At 46.1% G+C, this 18,073-nt stretch overlaps 1 protein-coding gene across 11 annotated transcripts in view; it reads left to right on the plus strand.

Annotated features, from left to right (window-relative positions):
• LOC138301017 (cyclin-dependent kinase 11B-like) overlaps window positions 1-18,073 on the plus strand; it is a 634,168-nt gene that overhangs the window by 186,496 nt on the left and 429,599 nt on the right. For 5 of the 11 annotated variants that reach the window (XM_069241025.1, XM_069241026.1, XM_069241031.1 and 2 more), the window contains one exon: window positions 1,260-1,382. The exons of the other annotated variants lie outside the window; for them this stretch is intronic. In XM_069241025.1, coding sequence (XP_069097126.1) covers window positions 1,260-1,382 — 123 coding nt within the window. The remainder of the gene's footprint in view (window positions 1-1,259; window positions 1,383-18,073) is intronic. 11 annotated transcript variants of the gene reach the window in all.

The following is an 18,073-nucleotide window of genomic DNA, read 5'->3' on the forward strand; positions in this document are numbered from 1 at the left end:
CTCAAAAGGAGTAATAACCTGGTTTTCCCAAATTTTCATTGCTAAGGTTTCAATATACAGATTAAAAAGCAGGTTGAACAACAAACACCCTTGCTGCGTTTCTTTATAGAGACCTGTTTAGACAGCTTTCCATTTACAACCTTTCTTGCCACCAGCCCCTTATAAGCTGATCTGATAGCTCTTGAAAACTCCTTCCCCAAATCGAATTGCTTGATTGTACCATGTTAAAAAGGCCAGCTTACCCTGCCTAAGGACTTGGTGGCATCGAAGATTCATACAGTTAACAGTATTCTCTCTTCTGTTGCCATACCAATCTCTCCCCATAGATCCTGTGTCAGCTCACAGTTGTCTTCCTTTGATAAAGCCCTTTTGATCTTTGTGACGTAGGCCCCCATCACCCTCTCCTGCCTTTTTGCAAACAAATGTGTATAGAACTTATTATCACAATTTAGCAACAAAATCGGTCAATGTGATTCACTAAATCTGGGGTCCCTATTAGGTTTTAAAATAATACTAATTATAGCTTCATCCCAGGATTGTAGCTGAGTGAGACCATCTAAAAAGATTTCTACTAGTGGATTAGTTATTATTGGAGGTGGTTTATCTTTCAGAGCAATATCCAGCTCATTTGGTAGGCCATCAGGGCCTGCCGCTTTCCCTCTCTTTAATGCCCCCATTGCCTCCATCACCTCCTCCAGACTAATTTTCTTGTTTAGACTGTTAATTCTGACCCATGTCAGTAGGGAGGCCATCCTCAACTGCTTATCTGATCTTCTGAGGCTTTTGAAACATCTGTGTATATTTCCTGAATTTAACTTTTAAAAGCCTGGTCTATCTCTAACTCATCTGCAAACCATTTACCCGACTTTTTGACTTCAGTTCCTTTAATTTTTTTAAATATTATGTTTAACCTTCTCCACCTTAGTTTTCCAGGCTAATAGTTTCCCAAAGCCTTCCCCATACTCATGGTGAGCAAGCCTACTAGCCTTCTGTTTTTACCAGAGAATTCCTTCCAGCTAATCTGCTAATTAACCTCTTGCTTTGCTAATATTATTATGCAAAACCAACTGTTCTTGGGCATTACACTTAACGTCTAGGTCTTTCTGCATTTCTCCAGTTTTCCTTTCTAGATCCCTTAGTCTACACTTAGCTTCTTTATGTTTTTGTGCTGCTAAACGTATTAATTTCCCCCCTAATATTATATGTGGGGAGGCAGAATTCTTATTCTTTTCAAAAACTTTTACTGTGTCTTGTTTTAGCTGGCTAGTTACTGCCTTATCCAGAAGCAGTCTCCCGTCCAGAGACCATCTAGACAGTACAGATACTTTATCAAAGAGCAGCTTCAACCTTTCTGCAGAGTCATCTGACAAATGCTCAGGAAGGTGGGTTATTTCTTTAACTTTATTACTTAGTGTTATGTCAACAAGAAAAAAGTAAATTCTGGAGGTGTTGCCATATTTCTTTCCTTCTGTTCGCCCTTTGTCTCCAAATATCAACTAACCCCAATATTTCATAATCTGCCGCACATATACCCTCATTTTGGGGGTAATCAGTGTGCCACTCGTTATGGATTTATCAAGGGCAGGGCCCATTAGCGTGTTAAAATCTCCCCCTCTCACGGATTTTACCTCCAAAAGCTGAAAATACAAGGTCCGTAGGGAATCAGGGTCATCGATATTCGGTGCATACTAACCTACAAGGGCATTTCGTACTCTGGGAATCTGGACTTTTGCTATTAGCCACCTCCCCCGTGTCTGTTGTGTATTCACCTCAAATTGCTTGAATCTTAATCAGAATGGCCACTCCCTTAGCACAACACAATTGATCAGTGCATGCAAAGTCACTAATCCATCTGTTTCTTTACGATACCTTCACATTCGTCTTTTCATTATGTATCTCCTGTAGTATTACTATTTCACTGTGATTGTTTTAGATATTCCAGGATTTTCCTTCCTACTTTTTACCCTGAGACCATTCACATTCCATAATAGGATGCACAAAGGGAAGGTCCTAATTAAGTCCATCTTTATACTCCTGAGAACAGTACTCACCCATCATGTGACAGCCGTTGCGCCGCTGTCTTTGTCATGTCTTTCTACTCACGAGGATCCCCTTTTTTTCTTTTTTCACCCAAATTGACCCCCCGCATGGTGCCGTCTTCACCACACAATTCCTCGTTGTGCAAAAAAAAAAAACGGCCCATCCCTCCCTATTTCCCTTATGTGTATTTTTGTTGTACCCTTTGAGATCAACTCTCCACCGGGATCTGGTTATAACTTCAGGTTTTACTTTTGGTGCGCTTTAATCTGTTTAATTACGTTTTCCACCTCCCCTGACTGGAACTGTGCATTTTATTGTTCCACATAATTTTCAAAGTTGCAGGGAACTTCAGCTGTGCAGTACCAAGCTGCCTAAGATCTTGAATATGCTTCCCCAGCTGCCATTGCCTATCCTGTCCTGCCCTTGAAATATCTGATCTAAAGCGGAAGGTCCAGTCACTTTTCTGGAAATTGCCTGCTTTTAGGGCAGGGGTCTTCAAACTGGTGGATGGGCCCCCCTAGGTGGGCCTCAAGTGATCCCAGGAGAGACGCCAGGCTCTGACCAAAAGGACCATTGGGCTGTTACAGGGCTTTGTTTTAAGCTGGAGAAAAAAAATGAGCAGCAGTACACTGCTCTGTAGTGGGCCATCAATAACATATTGTGTCGTTTATATCCAAGCTGGGATTGTGTATCTAAAGGGAAGGGGCTCCAAATACTTTTCAAAACCCCCACCCTCATTTATAATATTCACACTGTTGATACCTTTACACATTAGTGAGGCCTGCCTGACCAGTATGGTTTTGCATCATGTATTTGATTACATTTTTAAAACAGTATCCAAACTTAACTGCAATGTCTAAATAAGTCTATACATATTTAAACATTGCCAAATTCTAAAGAACAATTGTGAATAATTTGGGAGGGGGCCCCAATGCTATTTGGTGGGGTGGGGGAGCAACATTAAATACTTTAAGACCTCTGCTTTAGGGCCTCTGATAGGATCTGTTCTTTTAAAGAGTAAGGTTTGAAATTAGTCAGGTTCCTTCTTGTGTTTCATATTTGGGTTACTCCTAAGGGGATCATGAAGAATTCTTTGTATGTCTGCAGCCAGCTTAATAGAGTCTACTGATGGAATAAACTCCTTCAGCAAACTGATTATAAATCCTTTAAGCTTCTCTCCTTCAGTGCCTTCAGGGATATTTAGTACCCTCACGTTGTTGCGCATCCAATTATCTTCTAAGGGTTCTTTCTTTTCACTCAACTCTTTTTCCATTATTTTCAATGAATGTATCTCATCCCCGTTTGGCCCCAACCTCCCTATTTAGCTCTTCGAGAGAGACTATTTAGCTCTTCGAGAGAGACTTCCATAGTTTTCACCCTCTCTATCAGAGATCATTATGCTTTCCATTGTCTCGCAGGTCTCTTGTATCCTTGCCTGGCTTCTTTCTGAGATCGCAGACTTAGGTATAGTGTCTTCTGTAGGGGCTTCCAAGAGATTTTCTACACCTCGCTGTCCTGTGGAGTTGTGTTTTCCTCTGTTTTCATTGAGCCTGTATTTGAGGACCTTTGTCTTGGATTGCTTCTGGGACTTCTTCTACAAACACTATTGTCTGGAATCTATATTCAGTGCTAATAATCACTTTGTCCCTCTGTGTCCTGTCTGTCACCATCAATAGTGCAATTTTTTGTTTTGTTGAGGATACAGTAGGCTCGATCAACTTGGTGGAGTAGCACCTACTTGCCTGCTTGTTTTGGATTGGACTTGAAAAAAGGACCCCAAGGATTGGGTGACCTTGACACTTTAAAAGGGCTTTGCTATGCCGCCTAGTTGTCTGTCTTTTGGTGTGGAGTGAGGGTGGGTAGTATGCCTTGAGCCAGTGAGGAGCTTTTCACTTGTGAGATAGGGACTTATGTATCCTTTTCTACAGTTTTGGGAACTCCCATAATAATAGTCTGAAAAGGGTGGAAATTCAGGGCCAAACTGGTATCTGAGCCCTGCTGCCTTATGCCGCTATTCTCTTTTATAGGTAATTCTACTCTGATTTTGTTGTTTTGTAATGTATATCTATTTTTAACCCTCCCTGGCTCGGCCCCTGCACCCCCTCTACTCCCAGATGCATTAACCTTTTTCCTCTGATCTTCTTTGCTGATGAAGGCAGAGTAAGCGACTACTATGGAGTTTCCTTCTTCCTCCTAATACTGCCCCTCTAGTTACTCATTAGTCACCAGTTATCTGCAGTCTCCTTCCATGTACTAGTTGGGTGAGTCTACAAGCCAGCTTGTACTGACTCTGCCTGGTGTCCCCAAGAAAGAAATCTGAGTTAAGGCTTACTAGTCCTTGTGGAGCCCTAGTACCGCCTCTCCACAACATGGCCCTGTTGCCCTCGCCCCGACGGTCTTCCTGCAGACACCACTGATCTGCAGCCCCCGAGACTTAGCCACACCTCCCTTAGACCGCCAAAAAGGCCTGGGGGTTACATTGAATCCTGCCGCAGCAAGGTACTGGATTATGGTGTTGCGCTGGCAATCCAGATCCCAACCAGCTCTCTCAGCTAGCTGCCATTTTCCCCACTCACCTCAAAACCCGGCAGTGGTCCATCTTGTCTCATAGTTCTTTATCAGGGTATCGGGATAACCATGAATTGCGTGATGGTGTTTCCTAGCTGGTGAAAAACTTATGTTTACCCACGGTCTTTCAGGAGTGGTCAACCACCCATGAGTTCGAGTGATCAGGATCTTCGTTCAGGTAGCGGCTACAGGCATGCAATACCAGAACCACAAGAAATGGAGCAAACACCAGTCTTACTAGACAGGCAGAGAACAGCAGGTGTCTCTGCACAAACCAGCATCAACTCGAGGCCTCGCCAACCGCACTGAGGGCAGAATTCAGCCAAGCATATGTAGCCTGCAGATGTTAATCCAGTCACAGGTAGAATTCCAGGAGGCTCCTCCCAACATGCAGTATCCCAGAAATCAGCAGTCATCCAGGCAGTCAGCAGCGAGTAGATTGGTTCTAGTTGAGATGCCCAGCCTTCTAAGCAGCCCCTGGAAGTATGGTTCTCCACAAGTCAGATTGGCCACTCCCTTCAGATGCCAAGGAAGAAACCTGCACTATCCCAAATGGTATTCTAGCAGCAAATATGTTCTTTCAGAGACGTTGTCCCCACATGCCTTGACTTCGCTCCCTATTAGCCACACAATTTCATCCCAAGCCTGCCTCACGCCAGCCAACCAGATCATGTGGCATCCTTTGTCCAGGTCAGGGGGTTTCTTGCCAAACACCAATTGCTCCTCAGGCCCCTTTCAAAACTGTCAGCTGTGAGGCATGGTCTGGTCTGGCGTGGGCAAATGTCTCCGCCACAGGCAGTGGCCAGCGGCCTCTCTCTAAGGCCTCATGGCCCGCACCAAGATGCAGCATCTGCCCTGCCTGATGCTGCTTTCTCTCTTGACAACCATCTCACTTGCCACTCTCCACTGGAGCCAAGGTACAGCCGCCAGGCGTTTGACAAGACTCCCAGGGTCCAAGTGAGCTGGTCTCAAGCTTCCATGCCCAGCGCTTGGCTGCCACTGCTAGTCTCCTGCCTCTAGCGCTTACAACATGTTGGCTGTAGGGCACAGTGTCAGAAACAGAAACAGTAATGGCTATATTAAAGAGGGGTTATGCAGGATGACAATGGGAATATCAGAGCTCCTCAGGAGGAGGGTCCGGGGAGCCATCTTGCCACGCCCTTCTGAAGATTTGTTTTTTTATATTGCCATAGGTCACTGAAAGTCATTTATAGTTCTGTATGTAATTTGACATTTTGCTTCATTGGGTGGATCCCATTGTATTTTCATACTAAATCAAAAGATCTCCACTAAGAGCTCCAAGGTGACGGAGCTTATATGCAGTGCCTGCATTGGAGACCAGATGAGGAACAACCCTTTAATGGACTCACTGAGGCAGGTATAAACTGACTTTTCACGTTCTCACTGTAATACCTCATGAGGGGCAACATTTGACGTGATTTGTTTTTTGTAATTTATATTTATATATAGGGAGGGTACACTTCAGACCACCTTGTTCCCTCTTTTAATAACGATTTTCAGTTTTAAGTCCGAGGCATTTGGATTGCTACTTCTTCTTTGGGTATTGTATTTTAATTTGGGTACTTTGGGTAGTTAAAATTGAGATTTAGAATCCTAAACCCATAGTTTTCCTCCACAAGAGTTTCATTACGTCCCATCATTCACACAGTCTATTCCTCCCTTCTCATCATCAATATTTCCTCTGCAACTCTGCTTTCTATGAGTTGCTATTGAGTTTGCAGTGAAGCAAACAAAGTAAACTCACACTGTATATCTGGAAGAAGTAGTTTGTTCTATATGCTGATAGCCTTAATGCCAACCGCGCTTTTGACTGTCTTATTTTCAGGGCATGATTTTCCATGTATAGGACAATGTAAAATAGGAAATAGAATTTCAATGAGAACTTCTTTAGTTATGTTATACAGGGAGTGCAGAATTATTAGGCAAGTTGTATTTTTGAGGATTATTTTTATTATTGAACAACAACCATGTTCTCAATGAACCCAAAAAACTCATTAATATCAAAACTGAATATTTTTGGAAGTAGTTTTAGTTTGTTTTTAGTTTTAGCTATGTTAGGGGGATATCTGTGTGTGCAGGTGACTATCACTGTGCATAATTATTAGGCAACTTAACAAAAAAAAATATATACCCATTTCAATTATTTATCATTACCAGTGAAACCAATATAACATCTCAACATTCACAAATATACATTTCTGACATTCAAAAACAAAACAAAAACAAATCTGTGACCAATATAGCCACCTTTCTTTGCAAGGACACTCAAAAGCCTGCCATCCATGGATTCTGTCAGTGTTTTGATCTGTTCACCATCAACATTGCGTGCAGCAGCAACCACAGCCTCCCAGACACTGTTCAGAGAGGTGTACTGTTTTCCCTCCTTGTAAATCTCACATTTGATGATGGACCACAGGTTCTCAATGGGGTTCAGATCAGGTGAACAAGGAGGCCATGTCATTAGATTTCCTTCTTTTATACCCTTTCTTGCCAGCCACGCTGTGGAGTACTTGGACGCGTGTGATGGAGCATTGTCCTGCATGAAAATCATGTTTTTCTTGAAGGATGCAGACTTCTTCCTGTACCACTGCTTGAAGAAGGTGTCTTCCAGGAACTGGAAGTAGGACTAGGAGTTGAGCTTGACTCCATCCTCAACCCGAAAAGGCCCCACAAGCTCATCTTTGATGATACCAGCCCAAACCAGTACTCCACCTCCACCTTGCTGGCGTCTGAGTCGGACTGGAGCTCTCTGCCCTTTACCAATCCAGCCACGGGCCCATCCATCTGGCCCATCAAGACTCACTCTCATTTCATCAGTCCATAAAACCTTAGAAAAATCAGTCTTGAGATATTTCTTGGCCCAGTCTTGACGTTTCAGCTTGTGTGTCTTGTTCAGTGGTGGTCGTCTTTCAGCCTTTCTTACCTTGGCCATGTCTCTGAGTATTGCACACCTTGTGCTTTTGGGCACTCCAGTGATGTTGCAGCTCTGAAATATGGCCAAACTGGTGGCAAGTGGCATCGTGGCAGCTGCACGCTTGACTTTTCTCAGTTCATGGGCAGTTATTTTGCGCCTTGGTTTTTCCACACGCTTCTTGCGACCCTGTTGACTATTTTGAATGAAACGCTTGATTGTTCGATGATCACGCTTCAGAAGCTTTGCAATTTTAAGAGTGCTGCATCCCTCTGCAAGATATCTCACTATTTTTGACTTTTCTGAGCCTGTCAAGTCCTTCTTTTGACCCATTTTGCCAAAGGAAAGGAAGTTGCCTAATAATTATGCACACCTGATATAGGGTGTTGATGTCATTAGACCACACCCCTTCTCATTACAGAGATGCACATCACCTAATATGCTTAATTGGTAGTAGGCTTTCGAGCCTATACAGCTTGGAGTAAGACAACATGCATATAGAGGATGATGTGGTCAAAATACTCGTTTGCCTAATAATTCTGCACTCCCTGTATATATATATGTTCGATGGCATGTGTAGCTGCAGATACACATGCTGTGCATATCCCGCCATTCAGTGTTGGGCTTGGAGTGTTACAAGTTGTTTTTCTTCGAAGAAGTCTTTTAGAGTCACAAGATCGAGGGACTCCTCCCCTTTTGGGTCCATTGCGCATGGGCGTCGCTCCATCTTAGATTGTTTTCTTTCCGCCATCGGGTTCGGACGTGTTCCTCTTCGCTCTGTGTTTCGGTTCGGAAAGTTAGTTAAATCTCTGAATATTCGACTGTATTGTTGGCGTTCGGTATCGGGTTAGTTATAGCAGATCAACACTGAATAAAAGAGCTCCGGGAGCCCTTCGGGGCTTATATCCCCCGGCGGGGCCTAGTCGGCCCGACCGCGTGTGTCTTCAAGGCTCATGGAATGGACCCCATTCCGCTTCTGCCCCAAGTGCCACAATAAGTATCCTTACACAGATCAGCATTTGGTCTGTAATTTGTGTTTGTCCCCCGAACACAAAGCGGATACTTGCGAGGCCTGTCGGGCATTTCGGTCGAAGACGACGCTATGGGACCGTAGAGCTCGAAGGCTTCAAATGGCTTCAACGCCGTCAGGACACCACGACGTCGAAGAAGAGGAGACTTTCTCCATTGCCGATTCGGACTCGGACGAGGCCGAAAGTGAGCAGCCGGCGAAAACCGTGAGTAAACCTGCCCCGGCCAAAACGCACGCCAAAATCATGAAGGCCCAGGGGACGCCACCGCCGGCAGGCCATGGCTTAAGCCGTAAACTCGGTGACCAACCATCAGCACCGAAAAAGGGCACACACGTGTCGAAGACATCAGACTCCGGTCGAGATACCGGCACAGAGTATACTCGGCACCGAGATACTGGCTCCGTCCAAACTTGACACCGAGATACCGGCTCCGAGCAAAGTCGGCACCCCGAAACCGAAAAAGGTGGCTTCGGAGCCGAAAAAGACTGTGGAAAAAGTTTCGGTGCCGAAACACCCAGCATCGGAGCCCAAACAAAGTTCTTATTCCGAAGAACAAGGCCTTTCAGCACAACTACAAGGCCATAAATTTGGACAAGAATTAGAAATGGGGGAGCCAGTCTATACACAAAGAAGGCTCCATATTCAAAAAGAAACAGGGAAAATAAGAACTCTTCCCCCTATTGAAATGAAAAGGAAACTTGCTTTCTAAGACACAGATGTAAGGAAATGCCTCCTTGGCATGGTTATCCCCTGACTTTTTGCCTTTGCTGATGCTATGTTTTGATTTGAAAGTGTGCTGAGGCCTGCTAACCAGGCCCCAGCACCAGTGTTCTTTCCCTAACCTGTACTTTTGTTTCCACAATTGGCACACCCTGGCATCCAGGTAAGTCCCTTGTAACTGGTACCCCTGGTACCAAGGGCCCTGATGCCAGGGAAGGTCTCTAAGGGCTGCAGCATGTCTTATGCCACCCTGGGGACCCCTCACTCAGCACAGACACACTGCTTGCCAGCTTGTGTGTGCTAGTGGGGATACAAAGACTAAGTCGACATGGCACTCCCCTCAGGGTGCCATCCCAGCCTCACACTGCCTATGAAGTATAGATAAGTCACCCCTCTAGCAGGCCTTACAGCCCTAAGGCAGGGTGCACTATACCATAGGTGAGGGCATAAGTGCATGAGCACTATGCCCCTACAGTGTCTAAGCAAAACCTTACATTGTAAGTGCAGGGTAGCCATAAGAGTGTATGGTCTGGGAGTCAGTCATGCACAAACTCCACAGGCACCATAATGGCTACACTGAAAACTGTGAAGTTTGGTATCAAACTTCTCAGCACAATAAATGCACACTGATGCCGGTGTACATTTTATTGTAACATACACCCCAGAGGGCACCTTAGAGTTGCCCCCTGAAACCTTAACCGACTATCCGTGTAGGCTGACTAGTTTTAACAGCCTGCCACATACTAGACATGTTGCTGGCCACATGGGGAGAGTGCCTTGGTCACTCTGTGGCTAGTAACAAAGCCTGTACTGGGTGGAGGTGCTTCCGGCCACGGCCCCACTTTTGTCGGCAAGGCCAGAGGAGATAATGAGAAAAACAAGGAGTCACTGGCCAGTCAGGACAGCCCCTAAGGTGTCCTGAGCTGTGGTGACTCTAACTTTTAGAAATCCTCCATCTTACAGATGGAGGATTTCCCCCAATAGGATTAGGGATGTGCCCCCCTCCCCTCAGGGAGGAGGCACAAAGAGGGTATAGCCACCCTCAGGGCTAGTAGCCATTGGCTACTAACCCCCCAGAACTAAACACACCCCTAAATTCAGTATTTAGGGGCTCCCCAGAACCTAGAAACTCAGATTCCTGCAACCTAAGAAGAAGAGGACTGCTGACCTGAAAACCTACAGAGAAGACGGAGACACCAACTGCTTTGGCCCCAGCTCTAACGGCCTGTCTCCCCCCTTCTAAAGACACTGCTCCAGCGACGCGTTCCCAGGGTCCAGCAACCTCTGAACCCTCAGAGGACTACCCTGCATCTAGAAGGACCAAGAACTCCTGAGGACAGCGGCTCTGTTCACCAAAGACTGCAACTTTGCAACAAAGAAGCAACTTTGAAACAACACACGTTTCCCGCCGGAAGCGTGAGACTTTGCACTCTGCACCCGACGCCCCCGGCTCGACTTGTGGAGAAAAAAACACCACAGGGAGGACTCCCCGGCGACTACGAGACCGTGAGTAGCCAGAGTTGACCCCCCTGAGCCCCCACAGCGACGCCTGCAGAGGGAATCCTGAGGCTCCCCCTGACCGTGACTGCATGCTTCAAAGACCCGACGCCTGGTAAAGACTCTGCACCCGCAGCCCCCAGGACCTGAAGGATCCGACCTCCAGTGCAGGAGCGACCCCCCCATGTGGCCCTCTCGCTTGCCTAGGTTGTGGCTACCCTGAGGACCCCCCCCTTCCCCCCCTCCAGCCTGCCTGCATCGCTGAAGAGGCCCCTTGGTCTCCCATTGATTTCTATTACAAACCCGACACTTGTTTGCACACTGCACCCGGCCGCCCCTGTGCCGCTGAGGGTGTACTTTCTGTGTGGACTTGTGTCCCCCCCGGTGCCCTACAAAACCCCCCTGATCTGCCCTCCGAAGACGCGGGTACTTACCTGCTGGCAGACTGCAACCAGGGCACCCCCTTCTCCATTGAAGCCTATGCGTTTTGGGCACCACTTTGACCTCTGCACCTGACCGGCCCTGAGCTGCTGGTGTTGTAACTTTGGGGTTGCTCTGAACCCCCAACGGTGGGCTACCTTGGACCCAAACTTGAACCCCGGAGGTGGTTTACTTACCTGCAAAAACAAACACTTACCTCCCCCAGGAACTGTTGAAAATTGCACTGTCTAGTTTTAAAATAGCTATATTTCATTTATGTGAAAACTGTATATGCTGTTTTGCTAATTCAAAGTTCCTAAAGTACCTACCTGAAATACCTTTCATTTGAAGTATTACTTGTAAATCTTGAACCTGTGGTTCTTAAAATAAACTAAGAAAATATATTTTTCTATACAAAAACCTATTGGCCTGGAATTGTCTCTGAGTGTGTGTTCCTCATTTATTGCCTGTGTGTACAACAAATGCTTAACACTACCCTCTGATAAGCCTACTGCTCGACCACGCTACCACAAAATAGAGCATTAGAATTATCTCTTTTTGCCACTATCTTACCTCTAAGGGGAACCCTTGGACTCTATGCATACTATTCCTTACTTTGAAATAGTACATACAGAGCCAACTTCCTACAACAGAGAAACAGACAAAAGCAAAGGTGGCGAAAAAAAAACCTCCACTACGTTTTTTGCCACAACCATCGCCGCGGCACTCACCGCAATTATCACCAGTTGCAACACCCCCTATGATGCTATCTCCAACTCACACAGGGATGACCCAGGATGACTCAGATGCATGGGATCTATATGATGCACCAGTGTAAGGAAATGCCTCCTTGGCATGGTTGCCCCCTGACTTTTTGCCTTTGCTGATGCTATGTTTACAATTGAAAGTGTGCTGAGGCCTGCTAACCAGGCCCCAGCACCAGTGTTCTTTCCCTAACCTGTACTTTTGTATCCACAATTGGCAGACCCTGGCATCCAGATAAGTCCCTTGTAACTGGTACTTCTAGTACCAAGGGCCCTGATGCCAAGGAAGGTCTCTAAGGGCTGCAGCATGTCTTATGCCACCCTGGAGACCTCTCACTCAGCACAGACACACTGCTTGCCAGCTTGTGTGTGCTGGTGAGGACAAAACGAGTAAGTCGACATGGCACTCCCCTCAGGGTGCCATGCCAGCCTCTCACTGCCTATGCAGTATAGGTAAGACACCCCTCTAGCAGGCCTTACAGCCCTAAGGCAGGGTGCACTATACCATAGGTGAGGGTACCAGTGCATGAGCATGGTACCCCTACAGTGTCTAAACAAAACCTTAGACATTGTAAGTGCAGGGTAGCCATAAGAGTATATGGTCTGGGAGTCTGTCAAACACGAACTCCACAGCACCATAATGGCTACACTGAAAACTGGGAAGTTTGGTATCAAACTTCTCAGCACAATAAATGCACACTGATGCCAGTGTACATTTTATTGCAAAATACACCCCAGAGGGCACCTTAGAGGTGCCCCCTGAAACTTAACCGACTGTCTGTGTAGGCTGACTAGTTCCAGCAGCCTGCCACACCAGAGACATGTTGCTGGCCCCATGGGGAGAGTGCCTTTGTCACTCTGAGGCCAGTAACAAAGCCTGCACTGGGTGGAGATGCTAACACCTCCCCCAGGCAGGAGCTGTGACACCTGGCGGTGAGCCTCAAAGGCTCACCCCTTTGTCACAGCCCAGCAGGGCACTCCAGCTTAGTGGAGTTGCCCGCCCCCTCCGGCCACGGCCCCCACTTTTGGCGGCAAGGCTGGAGGGAACAAAGAAAGCAACAAGGAGGAGTCACTGGCCAGTCAGGACAGCCCCTAAGGTGTCCTGAGCTGAGGTGACTCTGACTTTTAGAAATCCTCCATCTTGCAGATGGAGGATTCCCCCAATAGGGTTAGGATTGTGACCCCCTCCCCTTGGGAGGAGGCACAAAGAGGGTGTACCCACCCTCAGGGCTAGTAGCCATTGGCTACTAACCCCCCAGACCTAAACACGCCCTTAAATTTAGTATTTAAGGGCTACCCTGAACCCTAGAAAATCAGATTCCTGCAACAACAAGAAGAAGGACTGCCTAGCTGAAAACCCCTGCAGAGGAAGACCAGAAGACAACTACTGCCTTGGCTCCAGAAACTCACCGGCCTGTCTCCTGCCTTCCAAAGAACTCTGCTCCAGCGACGCCTTCCAAAGGGACCAGCGACCTCTGAATCCTCTGAGGACTGCCCTGCTTCGACGACGACAAGAAACTCCCGAGGACAGCGGGCCTGCTCCAAAAAGACTGCAACTTTATCCAAAGGATCAGCTTTAAAGAACCCTGCAATCTCCCCGCAAGAAGCGTGAGACTTGCAACACTGCACCCGGCGACCCCGACTCGGCTGGTGGAGAACCAACACCTCAGGGAGGACCCCCGGACTACTCTACGACTGTGAGTACCAAAACCTGTCCCCCCTGAGCCCCCACAGCGCCGCCTGCAGAGGGAATCCCGAGGCCTCCCCTGACCACGACTCTCTGAAACCTAAGTCCCGACGCCTGGAAAAGACCCTGCACCCGCAGCCCCCAGGACCTGAAGGACCGGACTTTCACTGGAGAAGTGACCCCCAGGAGTCCCTCTCCCTTGTCCAAGTGGAGGTTTCCCCGAGGAATCCCCCCCTTGCCTGCCTGCAGCGCTGAAGAGATCCCGAGATCTCTCATAGACTAACATTACAAACCTGACGCTTGTTTCTACACTGCACCCGGCCGCCCCCGCGCTGCTGAGGGTGAAATTTCTGTGTGGGCTTGTGTCCCCCCCGGTGCCCTACAAAACCCCCCTGGTCTGCCCTCCGAAGACGCGGGTACTTACCTGCAAGCAGACCGGAACCGGAGCACCCCCTTCTCTCCATTCTAGCCTATGTGTTTTGGGCACCACTTTGAACTCTGCACCTGACCGGCCCTGAGTTGCTGGTGTGGTGACTTTGCGGTTGCTCTGAACCCCCAACGGTGGGCTACCTTGGACCAAGAACTGAACCCTGTAAGTGTCTTACTTACCTGGTAAAACTAACCAAAACTTACCTCCCCTAGGAACTGTGAAAATTGCACTAAGTGTCCACTTTTAAAACAGCTATTTGTCAATAACTTGAAAAGTATACATGCAATTTGTATGATTTAAAGTTCCTAAAGTACTTACCTGCAATACCTTTCAAATGAGATATTACATGTAGAATTTGAACCTGTGGTTCTTAAAATAAACTAAGAAAAGATATTTTTCTATATAAAAACCTATTGGCTGGATTTGTCTCTGAGTGTGTGTACCTCATTTATTGTCTATGTGTATGTACAACAAATGCTTAACACTACTCCTTGGATAAGCCTACTGCTCGACCACACTACCACAAAATAGAGCATTAGTATTATCTATTTTTACCACTATTTTACCTCTAAGGGGAACCCTTGGACTCTGTGCATGCTATTCCTTACTTTGAAATAGCACATACAGAGCCAACTTCCTACAAACAGCACCAAGGGTATTTACAAAATGCCTTGCAGTAGTAGCTGCACACATCAGAAGACCGCACATACACGTATTCCCGTATCTAGACGATTGGTTAATCAAGACCAACACGCAGGAACAGTGTCTTCAACACAAAATACGTCATAGAAACCCTTCACAAACTAGGGTTCTCACTAAACTACCAAAAATCACACAGCTGTGTCAAATACAACAATACTTAGGAGCAACAATCAACACAAAAAAAGGGATTGCCACTCCAAGTCCACAAAGGGTACAAGCATTCCAAAACGTAATACAAAGCATGCACCCAAACCAAAAGTTTCAGGTAAAATTAGTGATGAAACTACTAGGCATGATGTCCTCATGCATAGCCATTGTCCCAAATGCAAGATTACACATGCAGCCCTTACAACAGTGCCTAGCAACACAATGGTCACAAGCACAGGGTCAACTTCAAGATCTAGTGTTAATAGACCGCCAAACATACACCTCGCTTCAGTGGTGGAATCCTATAAATTTAAACCAAGGGCAGCCTTTCCAAGACCCAGTGCCTCAATACATGATCACAACAGATGCTTCCATGGTAGGGTGGGGAGCACACCTCAACCAACACAGCATCCAGGGACAATGGGACACTCAGCAGAAACAACTTCATATAAATCAGTTAGAACTACTAGCAGTGTTTCTAGCGTTGAAAGCATTTCAACCACTAATAGCACACAAACACATTCTTGTCAAAACAGACAACATGACAACAATGTATTACCTAAACAAACAGGGAGGGACACACAACACAGTTGTGTTTCTTAGCACAAAAGATTTGGCATTGGGCGATTCACATTCGCCTAATAGCGCAATACATACCAGGAATTCAAAACCAGTTAGCCGACAATCTCAGTCGAGATCACCAACAGATCCACAAATGGGAAATTCATCCCCAGATACTACAGACCTACTTCCAAAACTGGGGAACACCGCAAATAGACCTATTCGCAACAAAAGAAAACGCAAAATGCCAAAACTTCGCATCCAGGTACCCACAGCCTCACTCCAAGGGCAATGCATTATGGATGAGTTGGTCAGGGATATTTGCTTACGCTTTCCCCCTCTCCCACTCCTTCCGTATCTCGTAAACAAATTGAGTCAAAACAAACTCAAACTAATACTAATAGCACCAACTTGGGCACGACAACCTTGGTACACAACACTACTAGACCTGTCAGTAGTGCCTCATATCAAACTACCAAACAGACCAGATCTGTTAACTCAACACAAACAACAGATCAGACACCTGAATCCAGCACCGCTCAATCTAGCAATCTGGCTCCTGAAGTCTTAGAATTCGGACATCTAGACCTTACACAAGAATGTATGGAGGTCATCAAACAGGCTAGAAAACCTACTACAAGACATTGCTACGCAAATAAATGGAAAAAATTTGTTTATTATTGTCATCATAATCAAATTCAACCATTACACGCATCCGCGAAAAACATTGTAAGCTACTTACTACACTTACAAAAGTTTAGGTTAGCTTTTTCATCCTTTAAAATACATCTCACAGCAATTTCGGCCTATCTGCAAATTACACATTCAACTTCACTATTCAGAATCCCAGTCATAAAAGCATTTATGGAGGGTCTAAAAAGGATCATTCCACCAAGAACACCACCAGTTCCTTTGTGGAACCTCAATATTGTATTAACACGACTCATGGGTCCACCATTTGAACCCATGCACTCTTGTGAGATACAATACTTAACCCGGAAAGTAGCCTTCCTAATAGCTATCACATCTCTCAGAAGAGTAAGTGAAATACAAGCCTTTACCATACAAGAACCCTTTATACAAATACACAAACATAAAGTGGTTCTACGCACAAATCCCACATTTTTGCCAAAAGTTATATCACCGTTCCACTTAAAATCAAACGGTGGAACTCCCAGTGTTCTTTCCAGAACCAGACTCTGTAGCTGAAAGAGCATTACATACATTAGACATAAAAAGAGCACTAATGTATTACATTGATAGAACCAAACAAATTCGCAAAACAAAACAATTGTTTGTAGCTTTCCAAAAACCTCATGCAGGGAATCCAATATCCAAACAAGGGATGGCCAGATGGATAGTTAAGTGTATTCTAACCTGTTATGTAAAAGCAAAGAGATCACTGCCTATCACACCAAAGGCACACTCCACTAGAAAGAAAGGCGCCACCATGACCTTTCTAGGAAATATACCAATGACAGAAATCTGTAAGGCAGCCACATGGTCTACGCCTCATACATTCACTAAACATTACTGCGTGGATGTGTTAACACAACAAGCCACAGTAGGACAAGCAGTATTAAGAACATTATTTCAAACAACTTCAACTCCTACAGGCTAAACCACCGCTTTGGGGAGAGAACTGCTTACTAGTCTATGCACAGCATGTGTATCTGCAGCTACACATGCCATCAAACGGAAAATGTCACTTACCCAGTGTACATCTGTTCGTGGCATGAGACGCTGCAGATTCACATGCGCCCTCCCACCTTCCCGGGAGCCTGTAGCAGTTTTAAGTTAATGAAAATAAACTTGTACATTTATAAATTTGAAAATATATCACTTTTAATCACACTATGTATATATATACTTACTCCATTGCATGGGCACTATTACTATATACACAACTCCTACCTCACCCTCTGCGGGGAAAACAATCTAAGATGGAGTCGACGCCCATGCGCAATGGAGCCGAAATGGGAGGAGTCCCTCGATCTCGTGACTCGAAAAGACTTCTTCGAAGAAAAACAACTCATAACACTCCGAGCCCAACACTAGATGGCGGGATATGCATAGCATGTGAATCTGCAGCGTCTCATGCCGCGAACAGATGTACACTGGGTAAGTGACATTTTCCATCTATATATATATATATGTTCGATGGCATGTGTAGCTGCAGATACACATGCTGTGCACAGTCCGCCATCTGGTGTTGGGCTCGGAGTGTTACAAGTTGTTTTTCTTCGAAGAAGTCTTTTCGAGTCACGAGACAGAGGGACCCTCCCATTTCGAGTCTATTGCGCATGGGCGTCGACTCCATCGTAGATTGTTTTTTTTCCGCCATCGGGTTCGGACGTGTTCCTTTTCGCTCCGTGTTTCGGGTCGGAAAGTTAGTTAGAATCTCGGAAAAAAACGTCGGTATTGTTTGCGTTTGGTATCGGGTTAGTTAGAACAAATCGACACCGAATTCTGAAGAGCTCCGGTGGCCCTTCGGGGTTTTTCCGATCCCCCGTTGGGGCCTGGTCGGCCCGGCCACGTGCGACTTCAAGGCTCATGGAACGGACCCCATTCCGC

The sequence above is a fragment of the Pleurodeles waltl genome, chromosome 6 (assembly GCF_031143425.1).
Source record: "Pleurodeles waltl isolate 20211129_DDA chromosome 6, aPleWal1.hap1.20221129, whole genome shotgun sequence".
Taxonomy (NCBI): Eukaryota; Metazoa; Chordata; class Amphibia; order Caudata; family Salamandridae; genus Pleurodeles; species Pleurodeles waltl.